Source organism: Monodon monoceros, unplaced genomic scaffold, assembly GCF_005190385.1.
Source record: "Monodon monoceros isolate NGI ecotype Baffin Bay Population unplaced genomic scaffold, NGI_Narwhal_1 Super_Scaffold_18, whole genome shotgun sequence".
Taxonomy (NCBI): Eukaryota; Metazoa; Chordata; class Mammalia; order Artiodactyla; family Monodontidae; genus Monodon; species Monodon monoceros.
Window position 1 is genome coordinate 169,374,782 of NW_021703774.1, and position 13,897 is coordinate 169,388,678.

Here is a 13,897-nt window from a genome sequence, read left to right on the forward strand (position 1 = left end):
CGCCCCCTGACACTGAACTCAGTCATGTGACTTGCTCTGGCCAATGGGATGTTGGCAGACATAACACAAGCAGAGGATTGAAAAGCATTCCATGATTGGGCCTGCTTTCTCTTCCCGACGTCTGCTTCCTCTGCTAGCACCATGAGAACGTGCCCAGGCCAGCCTGCTGGAGGATCAGAGACACGTGGAACACGTGGAACAGAGCACAGCTGCTCCAGCTGAGGCCAGCCTATATCGACCAAGGTCCAGCCAACACTCAGACACATAAGCAAGCCCATCTAAGACCAGCGGACCCACCTAGCGGCTGGCCCCAGATGTGTGATCAGTAGACAATAACTGTGGAACACTGCTAAAAGTGTTATGGTTGTTTATTATACAGTATTAATACGGCAATAGCTACCGGAGAGATACAATCCCTAAGGATAATTTTGCCTCTAAAATGTCGACATTATGTAACTTTTGGTAATTCTGCTGCCTATACTGTGGCTAGCTGTACTTCTTCCACTGCATTTAATAAACAATTGTAAAGATCTGATGGCATTTAAATGTTTCTGGTTTTTGACAGAGGAAAACAAGCCTCCTTGCCCTCCTGGGAGATCTCAGCCACCCTGTCTGAAGCATTTCGTGTGCAAATGGAGGTATCATTTCACCTTTTGGAGGATGTGTGCTGACTACCTAACAGAGGAGAAACAGAGTTAAAATGCTCAGGGCTAGGTAAATTCTAAGGAGGAGCTGAAATGAACTTTTGAAGTTCAAAGATTACCTGAAGTTCCTGGGTCCAGCTTGTAATTTTTTGATAATGTTCCAGAAGGTATTTCAGATACAAAGACAATCCTTAAAGAGAGAAGCAAGAAGGTAAGTATCAATTCAGTTCACTTCCTTTGCTTTCTGAATAATGTCTTCACAGAGCTTGCCGACAGGTGGGTGAGGGCAACGCTGCCCTCCCATCAAGGAAACGTGAGTTGCCATCCACCTTGTGTTTTTTTTTTTTTTCTTTTTGCGGTACGCGGGCCTCTCACTGCTGTGGCCTCTCCCGTTGCGGAGCACAGGCTCCGGATGCGCAGGCTCAGCGGCCATGGCTCGCGGGCCCAGCCGCTCCGCGGCATGTGGGATCTTCCCGGACCGGGGCACGAACCCGTGTCCCCTGCATCGGCAGGCGGACTCTCAACCACTGCGCCACCAGGGAAGCCCCACCTTGTGTTTTTTAAATTGTTGATCAGCTTCGGTTGGGCTCAAGTCCAAGCTTCTTTTTGTGGGCAGACAATAAAAACCATCTGCAGAGCTCCTATCGACTAAGTGTCTACCGTGTGCAGCACTGTGAGCTGAGCAGGGGATTATATGAAGCCATTCAGTGTGAGAGACAAGGTCTACATGCCTGGGAGGAAACAGGCAGGGACTCCAGGTGGCGTGGAAATGATGGCTGAAGGAGTGGAGAAGTGTGAGGGTCCCAGAGGAGGCGCCATCATTCACCTGGAGTGATCACTGCTTGGCTGAGGACCCACTGGGCGTGGGCATTGGTGGGTACGCAGAGTTGGAGGGGATGGCGTTTCAGAATGGAAGATGTGGTTGGGTGAATGATGCCTCCCCCCGCAAAGATGTCTGGGTCCTAATCCTTAGAGCCTATGAACATTACCTAACAGGGCAGAAGGACCTTTGCAGATGTGGTGAAGTTAAGGATCTTGAGATGGGGGCGCTTATCCTGGATCAGCTGGGTGGACCCGATATAGTCTCATGGGTTCTTACAAGAAGCAGACACAGGGAGTCTGACTGCAGACAGACAGAGCCGGTGATGTGACAGAAGCAGAGAGCTGAAGATGCTCCTCTGCCATGAGCCAAGGAAAGTGGGGAAGTTTTATTTCCTCGCCTTTTCCAGTCTAGAGACTGGAAAAGGTGAGGAAACGGATTCTTTCCTAGAGCCTCCAGAAGGAGCCAGCCCCTTGCCTTTACCTTAGCGAAACTGATTTTGGACCTTTGGCCTCCAGAACTGTAAAAGAATAAATATGAGTTGTGTTAAGCCCCTAAGTTTGTGGTAATTTGTTAGAACAGCCATAGGAAACTAATACGGGGGGTGAAGGCAGGAGGCAGGATGAGAGGTGGGGAAATGCAGTGCATGTTCTGGAAGAGGGTGGAGCTTAACTGGGGTAGAGCAGATGGTGGGGGAGGGGAGGAGTAGAGGGAAGAGCTGGGATGGAAAGCTGAGTTCAATTTGTGGCCAGCCTAGAACAGTAGCCTAAAGAGTATAAACTTGATTTAAACATCACTGAAATGTCATGAGTGTGACCTGTGTGCCCAGCCCTCTGCCAAGCCATCAGCGCATCACCCCGCTGTATTGTCCCGCCATCGCCTCCTTTTACACATGAGGCAGTCGGGCTCTGAGACATGTGGCTGCTGGACGCCACACAGCTGGCAAATGGCTGAGCCAGGGCTTGGGCTCACAGTGGTGTGACTCCAGGGTCTGAGTCACTGCTATTTCAGCTTCTGATGGAGCAGTGAGTTGGCTTAATGAAGGGTGTTTTGTTATTTTTTCAGAAAAATAACCGGGATGTAATAGAGACGAAGGAGCCAGCAGCATTTCTTAACTGCAGCATTCTCGACGTGTTGGGCTGGACAGTCCTCGTTGTGGGACCCGTCCTGGGCACTGTAGGACGTTTAGCAGCATCCCTGGCCTCTGCCTACTGGCTGCCAGGAGCATCACCCACCCAAGCTGTAATTATCAAAGATGAGAGGGTTTCAAAAAAGCAAACCAAGAGGGCTGGGTAGGTCAGAGAGAACACGGCGGGGGGAAGAAGGTGGGGCTTCAGTGCAGGGGGGCTACGTCAGTTGCCAAAGAGGCAAAGTAGGAAGTTGGTGGTGAGCACACAGGGTGTAACGCACTTCAAGGTCTTAATGGACAGGAGTACGAGCAGTAGAAAAGGAGCTGAAGAAGCAGTGGTCCCAGTGAAGATGCACCAGCTTGAAGCGCATGTTTGATGACAAAGGAGAAAGATGGAGTGAGAGGCTGTATACGCTGAAGAAGGAGGTCATGATTCAGGAGCTTGTGCACAGGGTGGTCTGGGAGGGAGAGAGAAGGGGAGACTCAGGGAGGGAAGAGCTGCATTTGGAAAGAGAACGTAGTGAGGGAAGATAGAGGGAAAGGAGAAAAGATGGGTGCAGAGAGAGACAGGAGGGGAGTTGAACAGGCTCGTGCCTGGGCCCCTGACCTCTGACAATGCCACTTGCTGAGAATTTCCAGCTTGGAAGAGTGAGAAGAATAATATTATAATAATAGCGATTCAGTATTAACCACTTGCTGTGTGCCAGGCACCATGCCAGGAGTTTAACACGTGATATTTTCTGATCATTACAAACAGCCCAGCAAGGCAATGTGTTTGCATTTATAGGTGAGACACAGACACTCAGCAAGGTTAAGCTATGGAGCTGGTAAGCAGTAGGATCAGAATTCAGACCTAGGTCTGTCATCCTCTTTTCAGAGGGACTAGAGGCTGGAGAGTGAAGGGCTGGGCTGGCTGATGTGAAGGGTGCGTGAGGAGAGGGGCGCTCGGAGGACCCCGAGATGGCAGAGATGGGTGATGCTGACTCGGGCTGTTGGAAAGAGGGATTTTCTTCTTTGGGAGAAGAAGCAATTCTTGATTATAGTTCTGGTTACAAAAGTTACACATGCCCGTTACACAAATCCAAACAGGGCAGAAACCCATAAAGTGGAAAGTGTCCCCCCGCTGTATCCTCAGTGGCCGGCACACAGTAGGCCTGCAATAAATAGTTGTTGAATGACTGAGTGAAAGTCAAGGCTCACGCAGTCTCATCATGCTGGGATAATACTCTCAACACTTATATGTCTTTTCCTCCAGATTTCTCCTGTGGTCAGATATTGGCATTTGAAAAAAAAAAAAGGAGGGGGGAGAACACTGTGCATATTGTATTACAGCTTGCTTTTCTTTTTTTTTCACATAAAAATACTGCGTATCTTGGATATCTGAGAAAGAGCGATTTTCTATGTATGCAGGGAAGCCTTTTATTTGCAACAAAGTCTTGCAGAAATAGACACAGTCAACTGAGATTGCAAAGAAAAATGTAAAAAGTCCTTTCTTTCCCTTATCAAAAGAAGCTGAGAAACCAGGCAGGAGGAGAGGGGAGCTAACTTTTAAGGTCCTCCTTAGATGTTTCCTATCTTCCAGTGGGACCACACAGTAATCCTTCAGCAATCAGATTTTTTTTTTTTTAGGTCACAGCTTTTTTATTTTTTAATTGAGATATAGTCGATGTACAGTATTGTATGTTTCAGGTGTACAACATAGTGATTCACAATTTTTAAAGGTTATATTCCATTTATAGTTATTATAAAATATTGGCTATATTCTCTGTGCTATAAAATATATCATTGTAGTTTATTTATTTTATACATAGTAATTTGTACCTCTTTTTTAAAATTGGAGTATAGTTGCTTTACGATATTGTGTTAGTTTCTACTGTACAGCAAAATGAATCAGCTGTATGTATTCATATATCCCCTCTTGTTTGAATTTCCTTCCCATTCAGGTCACAAAAATTTGGAACGCTTCATGAATTTCCGTGTCATCGTTGCACAGGGGCCATGCTAATCTTCTCTGTATGGTTCCAATTTTAGTGTATGTGCTGCTGAACTGAGCACAGTAGTTTGCTCCTCTTATTTCCCTACCTCTAACTTGTCCCTCCCCCTTTCCCGCTCCCCACTGGTAACCACTAGCTTGTTCTCTATATCTGTAAGTCTATTTTGTTTTTGTTATATTCACTAGTTTTAGTTTTTAGATTCCACATAAAAGTGATATCATACAGTATTTGTCTTTCTCTGTCTGACTTATTTCACTAAGCATAATACCCTCCAAATCCATCCATGTTGCTGAAAATTTCATTCTTTTTTATGGCTGTGTAGTATTCCACTGCATAGAGATATACATAGATATATCTGTATCACATCTATCTTTTTGGGGGGGCCACGCCATGCAGCTTGTGGGATCTTTGTTCCCCAACCAGGGACTGAACCTGGGCCATAGCAGTGAAAGCGTCGACTCCTATCCACTGGACCGCCAGGGAATTCCCTACTGCATCTTCTTTATCCACTCATCTGTTGATGGGCACTTAGGTTGCTTTCATATCTTGGCTATCATAAATAATGCTGCTATGAACATTGGGGTGCATGTATCTTTTTGAATTAGTGTTTTTCATTTTGGGGGAATAAATGCACAGGAGTGGAATTGCTGGATCATATGGTAGTTCTATTTTTAGTGTTTTGAGAAACCTTCAAACTGTTTTCCATAGTGGCCACACCAATTTACATTCCCACCAACAGTGCACAAGGGTTCCCTTTTCTCCATATCGTCGCCAACACTTGTTATTTGTGTTCTTTTTGGTGACGGCCATTCTGACAGGTGTTAGGTGATATCTTAACCAATCAGATCTTTAGTAGTGACCCCAATCTCCTGGGCTACTCATGACATGATCCAACAATACTTACTCAACCTGGATTTCCCTGAAGGATTTATTCCAGGATTTTACAGACCTAGCTTGTTACGTGCGTTTTATCCCTTAGGACAATATTTTAAAAGGCAGGTAGTATGGTGGTTCAGAGCAGGGGCTTTGAGGCCAGAGGGACTTGGATGGAGTCCCAGCTTTACCACTCGGCAGCTAGGAAATGCAGCCCATTGTCAAGAGCCTAGGAAGAAGGCCTGGGAAGAGAACTGAGTGCTCACGGCTAAGAAAATCTGACTTGCTGTCAAATAGAGATACAGCAGGGGTCACAGGTAAAGGCACCTCGGCGTGAGCAAATCAAGCTGCCCTGCCTGTGCGCATATCCATCTGCCTGCCATCCACATTTAGTTCACATTAAGTCAACAAGTATTCAAGGCTGATGCTCATGGCAGCTACCGTTTACTAAGGTTTATGTGTGACCCCCTGATTTGGGTACCACATCGTTTAATCCTCACAACTACCTGGTGAGATCTTAACCCCATTTTATAACCGAGTAAACAGAGGCACACAGAAGTCGACGCTTGCTCACACAATGAGTAAGCGCACACTTGAGAGTCAAGCCTTAGCAGCCGGTCTCCAAAGCCTGAACTCAGAATTATTCGCTATAATGCAAATGGGGCTTTGCTGGGGCAAGGCCCGCGGTGTGCATCAGACGCCCTTCACTCCAGGGAGTGAAACTCTCAGGTTTGTCTCTGTTCAAGTTAATGACAGAACCTGTCCTCTAGGAATTGGGCATGTACCTGGTGCCCCTCTGGATCTTCAGAGGGCATGTGGGGTCACAGAAAAAACACAAGTGCTAGGATCACAACGACCTCAGTTTGAGTCCTGACCCTACCATGTACCAGCTGTGTGACTTTGAGCATGTTTCTTAATGTTATGGATACTCAGTTTCCTTACTTGCAAAATAAAGACAACAATAGTACCTGGCTCTGGTTGTTGGAAGATGAAAGTACACAGTACATGTAAAACAACTAGCACGGTGACAAGTGCCCAGGAGGAGTTAAACAAACCATGGTTCCTACCCTCCTCTTAGGAACTGTGAACACAGAAGGCTCTTAGGACTGTTTGTGTATGGTGATGAGTGACTGGGGATCCCCTGCTGGCCTCAGTAATGGGAAGTACCTTGAATCACTCATCATGGGGGACTAACACATAAAAAGGTTTTGAGCCAGTTTCTTCATTTCTAAAATGAGGATAATGTTACCTGCCATACAGAGCTGTTGTGATGATGAACCGAGGTTATGTATGGAAAATACTTAGAACATTGTCTAGAATATAAGTGCTCAATAATGAATGATGGCCACCGTTGTCACCATCACCATCTAATCATTATTCTCACCACCATGACCATCGCCATCCTCATTCCTCAACACCTTAATTACCCTCACCATCATCCTCGCCACCACCATCCTTGTGTAGATGCCTCTAGGAACTAGGTACAGCAGTACCTAATACACAGAATATAGGGGATACTCTAGCCCATCCCATTCTTTTAGCCTTTTGGGGCTCTGCCATAATATTGCTAGTTCTGGAAGATAAAATGCCTTTTACCACCAACTTCCTCTCCTAATGAATGAATAAAGAATGGGCCGTCCTCACTAACTTCTCTAGTGCCCTCTACCCTTCCTCTTGACTTCTTAGAACCAAGTAGCTGTAATCACAGAACACAGTCTGTGTTTCCCCAACAGGCGCTCTGTAGAACATTTTCCAAGAGTTGTTAGCTGGGGGTAAGGGCAGCAAGAAAGGAGAAATGTATTTTGGGAACATCGCATTCTTTAATCCCCTCCTTGTGGATCCATAGTGCGTATCAGTGCAGGAGGGATTCTGCAGAGACCTGTTTTTTTTTTTGTGTGTGTGTGTGTGTGGTACGCGGGTCTCTCACTGCTGTGGCCTCTCCCGTTGCGGAGCACAGGCTCCGGACGCGCAGGCTCAGCGGCCATGGCTCACGGGCCCAGCCTCTCCGCGGCATGCGGGATCTTCCCGGACCGGGGCACGAACCCGCGTCCCCTGCATCGGCAGGCGGACTCTCAACCACTGCGCCACCAGGGAAGCCCCTGATGGCTTAATTTTGCAACCCATGTTTCTTTATGGTAACGTATGACTAGATTTAGAGACAGAGGCTTCAGTGACTCCTGAAGTCTGGGGAGGGGACAGTGCACACATTGCTCGGCCCCGCTATTACTAGGATAGAGATCATGGTCTTTCCTTGTTTTAATTCTGATTTTGAAGAACAGCTAGAACTGTGGGCCACGTCTCTCCTGGTTTCATGCACACTCAGACTCTGCCGTGATTACAACAACAGTAATACTGGGGTTGGGGAGGGGCTGGGTTGCTGGGAGAATCCAGCCCCCTCTTCTCTACGCTATCTGTGAGGGGCAGGCACTTACAGAAAAGCTAATCTTGATTTTGCCTTTCTTTTTAAAGACGTTTAAAAGAAGTTCACACCACCTTCTGGATTACTTTACAGATATCCTGGCTGGGGTTGTTTAATCACCTGAGTTGAAAACCACTCCTCTATTCATTATTGTAAGAATGTCAAATTTGTACAGCCCCTCTGGAGAGCGATCTGGCAAGAAGGATCAACAATAAATGTTGGAGTTTCCCAGGTGTGGCCCTGGGCTCTCCCTTCTCATTCAATACTTTCTTCCTAGCGATACCATTCACACGTATGGCTTTAATCACCATCCATCCATCCACCCGTCCGTCCATCCCATCTGACTAAGCACCCGCTATGTGGCACATGTTCTTCCGGGTTCCGGGGCCACATCACTGATATGGTTGGATATCCAGGGTGACAGCTGCGTCCTTGGCACCTCACTTTGGATGTCTACAGGCACCTCACACTCATCTTCCCCCTCAAACCTGGTCCTCCTGCGGCATTCCTTACTCTGGATTTTAGTGAAGGAACCACATCTGTACTTTTAACACAAGCCAGAAACCTGGAGATCTGTAGCCCCCTTTCTCTCCATCACTTCCCTTCTAGTCACATCTAACTCCATCACTGAGGCCTGTTGATTCATCTCTTAAATGCCCCTGGAATCTTCTCTCTTGCTCCATCCCCTCCATTGCCACAGTGAGGGCCACCATCGTGTCTTGTGACAGCCTCCTAACTGCTCTCCCGGGGTTCTGTGCTGGCCACCTTCCTGTACATTTTCCACTCGTGGCCAAGATGACTGTCTCCAAATGCAAGCCTGTTCCACCAGTTCCTTACTTAAAACCGTTCATGGGCTTCTCTCTGCTCTCAGATTAAAGCAGAGCTTCTTACCAGGGCTCTGCAAGCCCCCGGCCCCACCATGAGAATGCCCTTCCCTCCCCTCTTTGGCAAATAACTCCTATGCACCCTGCAGGTGCCCTGCCGTCCCTGATCAGGTCAGAGCCCTGCACTTCTCCTTCAAAGCAACTGTCACGATTAAAGTTTTACATGTGAGTGATTTTTCACTTAATGCCCCACCCTATTCCTCCCTGAGACCGTAAGATCTACAAGCGCAGGGATAGTGCCTGTTAGCTCCCCAATATTTTATTATGAAAGATTTCAAATGTACAGCGAAGAGGGAGGAATTTTACAGCCAACAACCATATACCCCATGACCTGGATTCTACCTGTTTCTGACCCCATTATATCTCCATCCTGCACTGTGCCTGGTATCTAGGAGGCCTGCGATAAATCCTTGTTGAATGAAAGTGGTTCATATCCTTCCACATCTAGGATGATAAAGATAAGATGAACAGGTATGCGTGAATAATATTTATGTCAGCCTCATCTATTAAGCGTGAAAAACTGGAAACAACTTAAATGCCCATGATAGAGGACTGGCTAAATAAATTATGGTACATCCTACAGAATGGGATTCCTTGCCATCAGTGACAGCGATGATGTAGATCTGTGTGTATTGACATGGAAGGGTGTTCCTGATGTACTGTTAGGAACGAAACTAAAGGAACTTGGGTATAATATGACATCATTCTTTTGTAAAGTTAAAAAATCAATACATGTATATAGGTAGTGCCTATTTTATGCCAGGTACTATTCTAAGTACTTTACATGTATCAATGCATTTTAACCCTCACAACAATCCTAAGGGCTGAGTATTCCCGATTATCCCCATTTTACAGGTAAAGAAACAGGCAAAGAGAGGGGAAGTAACTTGCCTAGAATCACACAGCTCTTTCCATGGGAAAATGCCTTGGAAGTTACACACAAAATATGATAGTAGTGACAATACCAAACGCTAACGTGGATGTGAAGCAACAGGAACTCTCATTCATTGTTGGTGGGAACGCAAAACAGCCACTTTGGAAAAGAGTTTTGTGGTTTTCTTAAAAACTAAACGTACTCTAGGGACTTCCCTGGTGGCGTAGTGGTTAAGAATCCGCCTGCTAATGCAAGGGACACGGGTTCAAGCCCTGGTCTGGGAAGTTCCCACATGCCGCGAAGCAAATAAGCCCGCGCGCCACAACTACTGAGCCTGTGCTCTAGAGCCCGCGAGCCACAACTACTGAGCCCATGTGCTACAACTACTGAAACCTGCGCGCCTAGAGCCCATGCAACGCAACAAGAGAAGCCACTGCAATGAGAAGCCCGTGCACCGCAAGGCAGAGTAGCGCCTGCTCACGGCAACCAGAGAAAGCCCGCGCGCAGCAATGAAGACCCAACACAGCCAAAAATAAATAAAATAAAATTAATGAATTAAAAAAAATAACCTAAATGTACTCTAACCACACGATTCAGCAATCGCGCCCTTGGTATTTACTCAAAGGAATTGAAAACATGTCCACACAAAACCCTGCACGTGGACGTTTATGGCAGCTTTATTCATAACTGCCAAAACTTGGAAGCCACCAGGATGTCCTTCAGTGGGTGAATGGATAATGGACTATTATTTGGCACGTAAAAAAAAAAAAAAAGAGCTATCAAGCCATGAAAAGGCTTGGAGGAAACGAAAATGCATATTACTAAATAAAAGAAACTAATCTGAAAAGTTGTATGATTCCAGCTACATGATATCCTGGAAAAGGCAAAAACTATGGTGACGGTAAAAAGATCTGTAGTTGCCAGGGGCTGGGGGGGCGCGGGGAGGGAGCACAGAGGATTTTCAGGGCAGTGAAACTATTCTTTTTTTTTTGGATAAGTTTCTTTTATTTGGAATAAAAATGTCCAGTTTTGAAAAGAAAAGTTTTCCAAAAAACATAAGTCCTCAAACCACAAGTCTCCCCATGACGAGGTGAATTCCTGAACACTGCAGGGGGGTTACTGGAGATGCTGATTGCTTAAGACACTAATAGGAAGGCACTGAGGAACAGCAGGGCCAGGCTTCAGTCAGACAGACGTGCGCTGCCGCGGAGGAACTGCATAGGCTGGCTATGAAGTTGGCTTCTCCTTTGCTTCTTTTTATTTTGTTAAACTTGTAGCTTTACTTTCCTCAATTTCTAGAATATCAGTTTCTAGATATTCTGGTTTATGGGTTATCATCATTTTGCTTTATTCCCATGTCCCTGATCTGTAACTTCACCCACCCCACTTCCCCTCTATGGACTCCACGGTGGCTTTTAATGAATTCTCTGTACTTTCTGTTACTATGTAGTTATAGAGTGACCTGAGAAGTGAAACTCATAAATCGAGTTGACCTAATACCAGGGCTTTGTGCACAGAATCCACCAATCTGCTCAGAGATGGTCTGATCTGAACCACATCCCCCACCGTGCTCCCTGGCTTCTGCTTATGGCAGTAGATTTGGGGTCAAAGGCACCTTCAGAACTGGACCATCTTCCCGGTGGAGCATCGTGATTTACAAGACCTCTGGGTCCTCTCTGGGGTTGGCCTCATTATTGGTGGACCTGCTGGTTTCAGGACTTAATGAAGCTCAGGTTGTTGATGTCTCATCGCAGAAAGAATTCAGTGACAGCCAAAGTGATAGGTAAGAAGTGGATCTATTTAGAGAGAAACACACTCCACAGACAGAGCGTGGGCCATCTCAGAAGGCGAGAAAGGCCAGGGCAGTGAAACGATTCTGTGTGACATTATAATGGTGGATACATGTCATCACACATTTGTCCAAGCCCAAACCCATAGGATGTACAACACCAAGAGTGAACCCTACACAGCATCGTAAATCAACTACACTCCAGTAAAATGAAAATTAAAAGAAAAGAGTGAACCTAATGTAAACCATGGACGTTGGGTGATCATGATCCATCAATGTAGGGTCATCAGTTCTAACAACTGTACCTCTCTGGTGCTGATGTTGATAATGGGGGAGGCTGTGTATGAGTGGGGACAGGGCGTACCTGGGAAATCTCTGTATCATCCTCTCAATTTTGCCATGAACATAAAACTGCTCTAAAGAAGTCTCTGCTATATGTATGTATATATATGGTTACTTCTGAGAGAGAAGATTTAGCATAATTTCGATTTTTCCTTTTGCCTCTGTTGCGTCTCATTTTTCCCCAGTGATCACGTCTCACTTGTGTACTTTTTTCCAGGAACACTGCTTCTCAAGTGGTGAAGCAAAGTGAAGTCTGGAGAAGGGAACACTTGGCCACATACCTAAGAAGCCTCCCTCAACAGATGTCCCATCGTGATCAGATTCAGCGCAATATTTCAGTCATGCAACTATGTGAGAAAAGAGTTGCAATCACCTTTGTCGGAGCTGGAGAACTGGATCCCCACCTCGTGGAGGAGATGCTCCGTTTCCTCCAGCCAGGACAGTGACAGGCGCAAGATGTCCAGCGCCACCTTCTGGAGCCCTGAGACAGGTGGGCTCACCTGCAGGCGCTGCAGGAGGTCGACCTCCTTCTTCAGGTCATCGCTACAGCAAGACATTTTCATGCACGCCTGGAAAGAGATGAGGTCGTGAGGAGCCCGGGCACCATCGCCAGAAATAGCACCTGACGGTTGTGACCCACGAAGAGCAGTGTTCCTGACGTGCCCGTGAAGCAGGCAGCGCCGTATGTTGGCCGCCCTGCGACGGCCCAGTTCTACTTGCGTTTTTTGGGGGGGCGGAAGGAAGGAGGCAGCTTTTATTTCATGTGCACTCTAATTTGGACTCTGGATGGTCAAAGAGACCCTTTGTTTAGGTATAGGCAATTCCAAAGCCAAATTGCCAAGGACGATTTGGCTGAAACGAGAACCAAATCTGGCTACAGAATTCCTGCTGAGATGAACACACAAGCTGGTCATAAAGTGCGGCTTCCTGATTTGAAAGAGTGCTGACAAGCCAACACTTGCACAGACTCCCCAAATAGTAGCTGCGTATTTCCAGAGAAAGCAGAAGCAGCTGCCTGATGGGATAAGCTGGATCCCTGCGTGGGGGCCACGGAGTGGGGGCTCTGCCAGACCCTCTGGTCCCATCTCCTCCAAAGTCAAAGGCAACAAGGCTAAGAGCAGCCTTCCGCTGCTGGGACAGAAAAGAAGAATGCAAATAAAGAGCAGAATGTTTCTTTGGTTTCTCTGGAAATAACACGGGGCTGTTTTTTTCCTCGGGGTCTGGGGCCTCCCAAAGGCAATGCTTGGAGTGTGTCGGGCAGCTTCTCCTTGGCCACACCAAGTTCACCTGGGAGGCATTTCTGGAGGTCCTTTTCTTTCTGATCCCAAACAGATTTCTCCAACAAGAGAAAAGGTGGACTAAAAGCAGAGCTGGACAATTTCCTGAACAAGGAGCACAAAAATGAGACACAGGGGACATCTGAGAAATGGAGAAGGGGGCACCTGGCAACTGTCTAAGGATGTCTTCAGCTTCACGATGTTCTCTGTCATTTCCTCCTGTTCGCAGCTGCTGAGCTGGGTCTCCTTCTGCAGGGTCCGCTTTTTCTGCCGAAAGTTGATATTGTCCTCTGTGACCCTGGTGATCTTCTCTATTAACTGGTGAGAAAAAGAAAAAAAAAAGATTTAAAATGCAGGGTGGGGCTTCCCTGGTGGCGCAGTGGTTGGGAGTCCGCCTGCCGATGCAGGGGACGCGGGTTTGCGCCCCGGTCCGGGAAGATCCCACATGCCGCGGAGCAACTGGGCCCGTGAGCCATGGCCGCTGAGCCTGCGCGTCCGGAGCCTGTGCTCCGCAACAAGAGAGGCCGCGATAGTGAGAGGCCTGCGCACCGCGATGAAGAGTGGCCCCTGATCGCCGCAGCTGGAGAGAGCCCTTGCACAGAAATGAAGACCCAACACAGCCATAAATAAATAAATTAAAATGCAGGGTGGCTCTGGGGGGAGAGGACCTGGAGGGCTTCAGCTTAAACTCAGAGGAGGGAGGTCCTGGCATGTTTTGGCGATGGCTCTGGAGGGTGGATGTCGGCTCTGTCACCAGGGCATGTTTCCCAGGATCAGAGATGGTTTTTAAGAGCCAAAGGCCTGTCATGTGGCCACGAGTGTGTTCTAGATTCTTCTGCATTCTGGGAGTGA

At 47.1% G+C, this 13,897-nt stretch overlaps 1 protein-coding gene and 1 non-coding gene across 6 annotated transcripts in view; both read right to left on the reverse strand.

Annotated features, from left to right (window-relative positions):
• Positions 1 to 13,897, reverse strand: part of FHAD1 (forkhead associated phosphopeptide binding domain 1) — a 138,504-nt gene that overhangs the window by 44,534 nt on the left and 80,073 nt on the right. For all 5 annotated transcript variants that reach the window (XR_003794370.1, XM_029227942.1, XM_029227943.1 and 2 more), the window contains 3 exons: positions 13,211 to 13,363; positions 12,142 to 12,337; positions 764 to 834 (listed from right to left, as the gene is read on the reverse strand). Coding sequence is in view for 4 of the 5 variants with exons in the window: in XM_029227942.1 (XP_029083775.1) it covers positions 764 to 834; positions 12,142 to 12,337; positions 13,211 to 13,363 (420 nt within the window). In the remaining variant the exon portion in view is untranslated. The remainder of the gene's footprint in view (positions 1 to 763; positions 835 to 12,141; positions 12,338 to 13,210; positions 13,364 to 13,897) is intronic.
• LOC114900055 lies at positions 4,542 to 4,648 on the reverse strand. Its single transcript, XR_003794682.1, has one exon. It is a non-coding gene; the product is annotated as a U6 spliceosomal RNA (small nuclear RNA).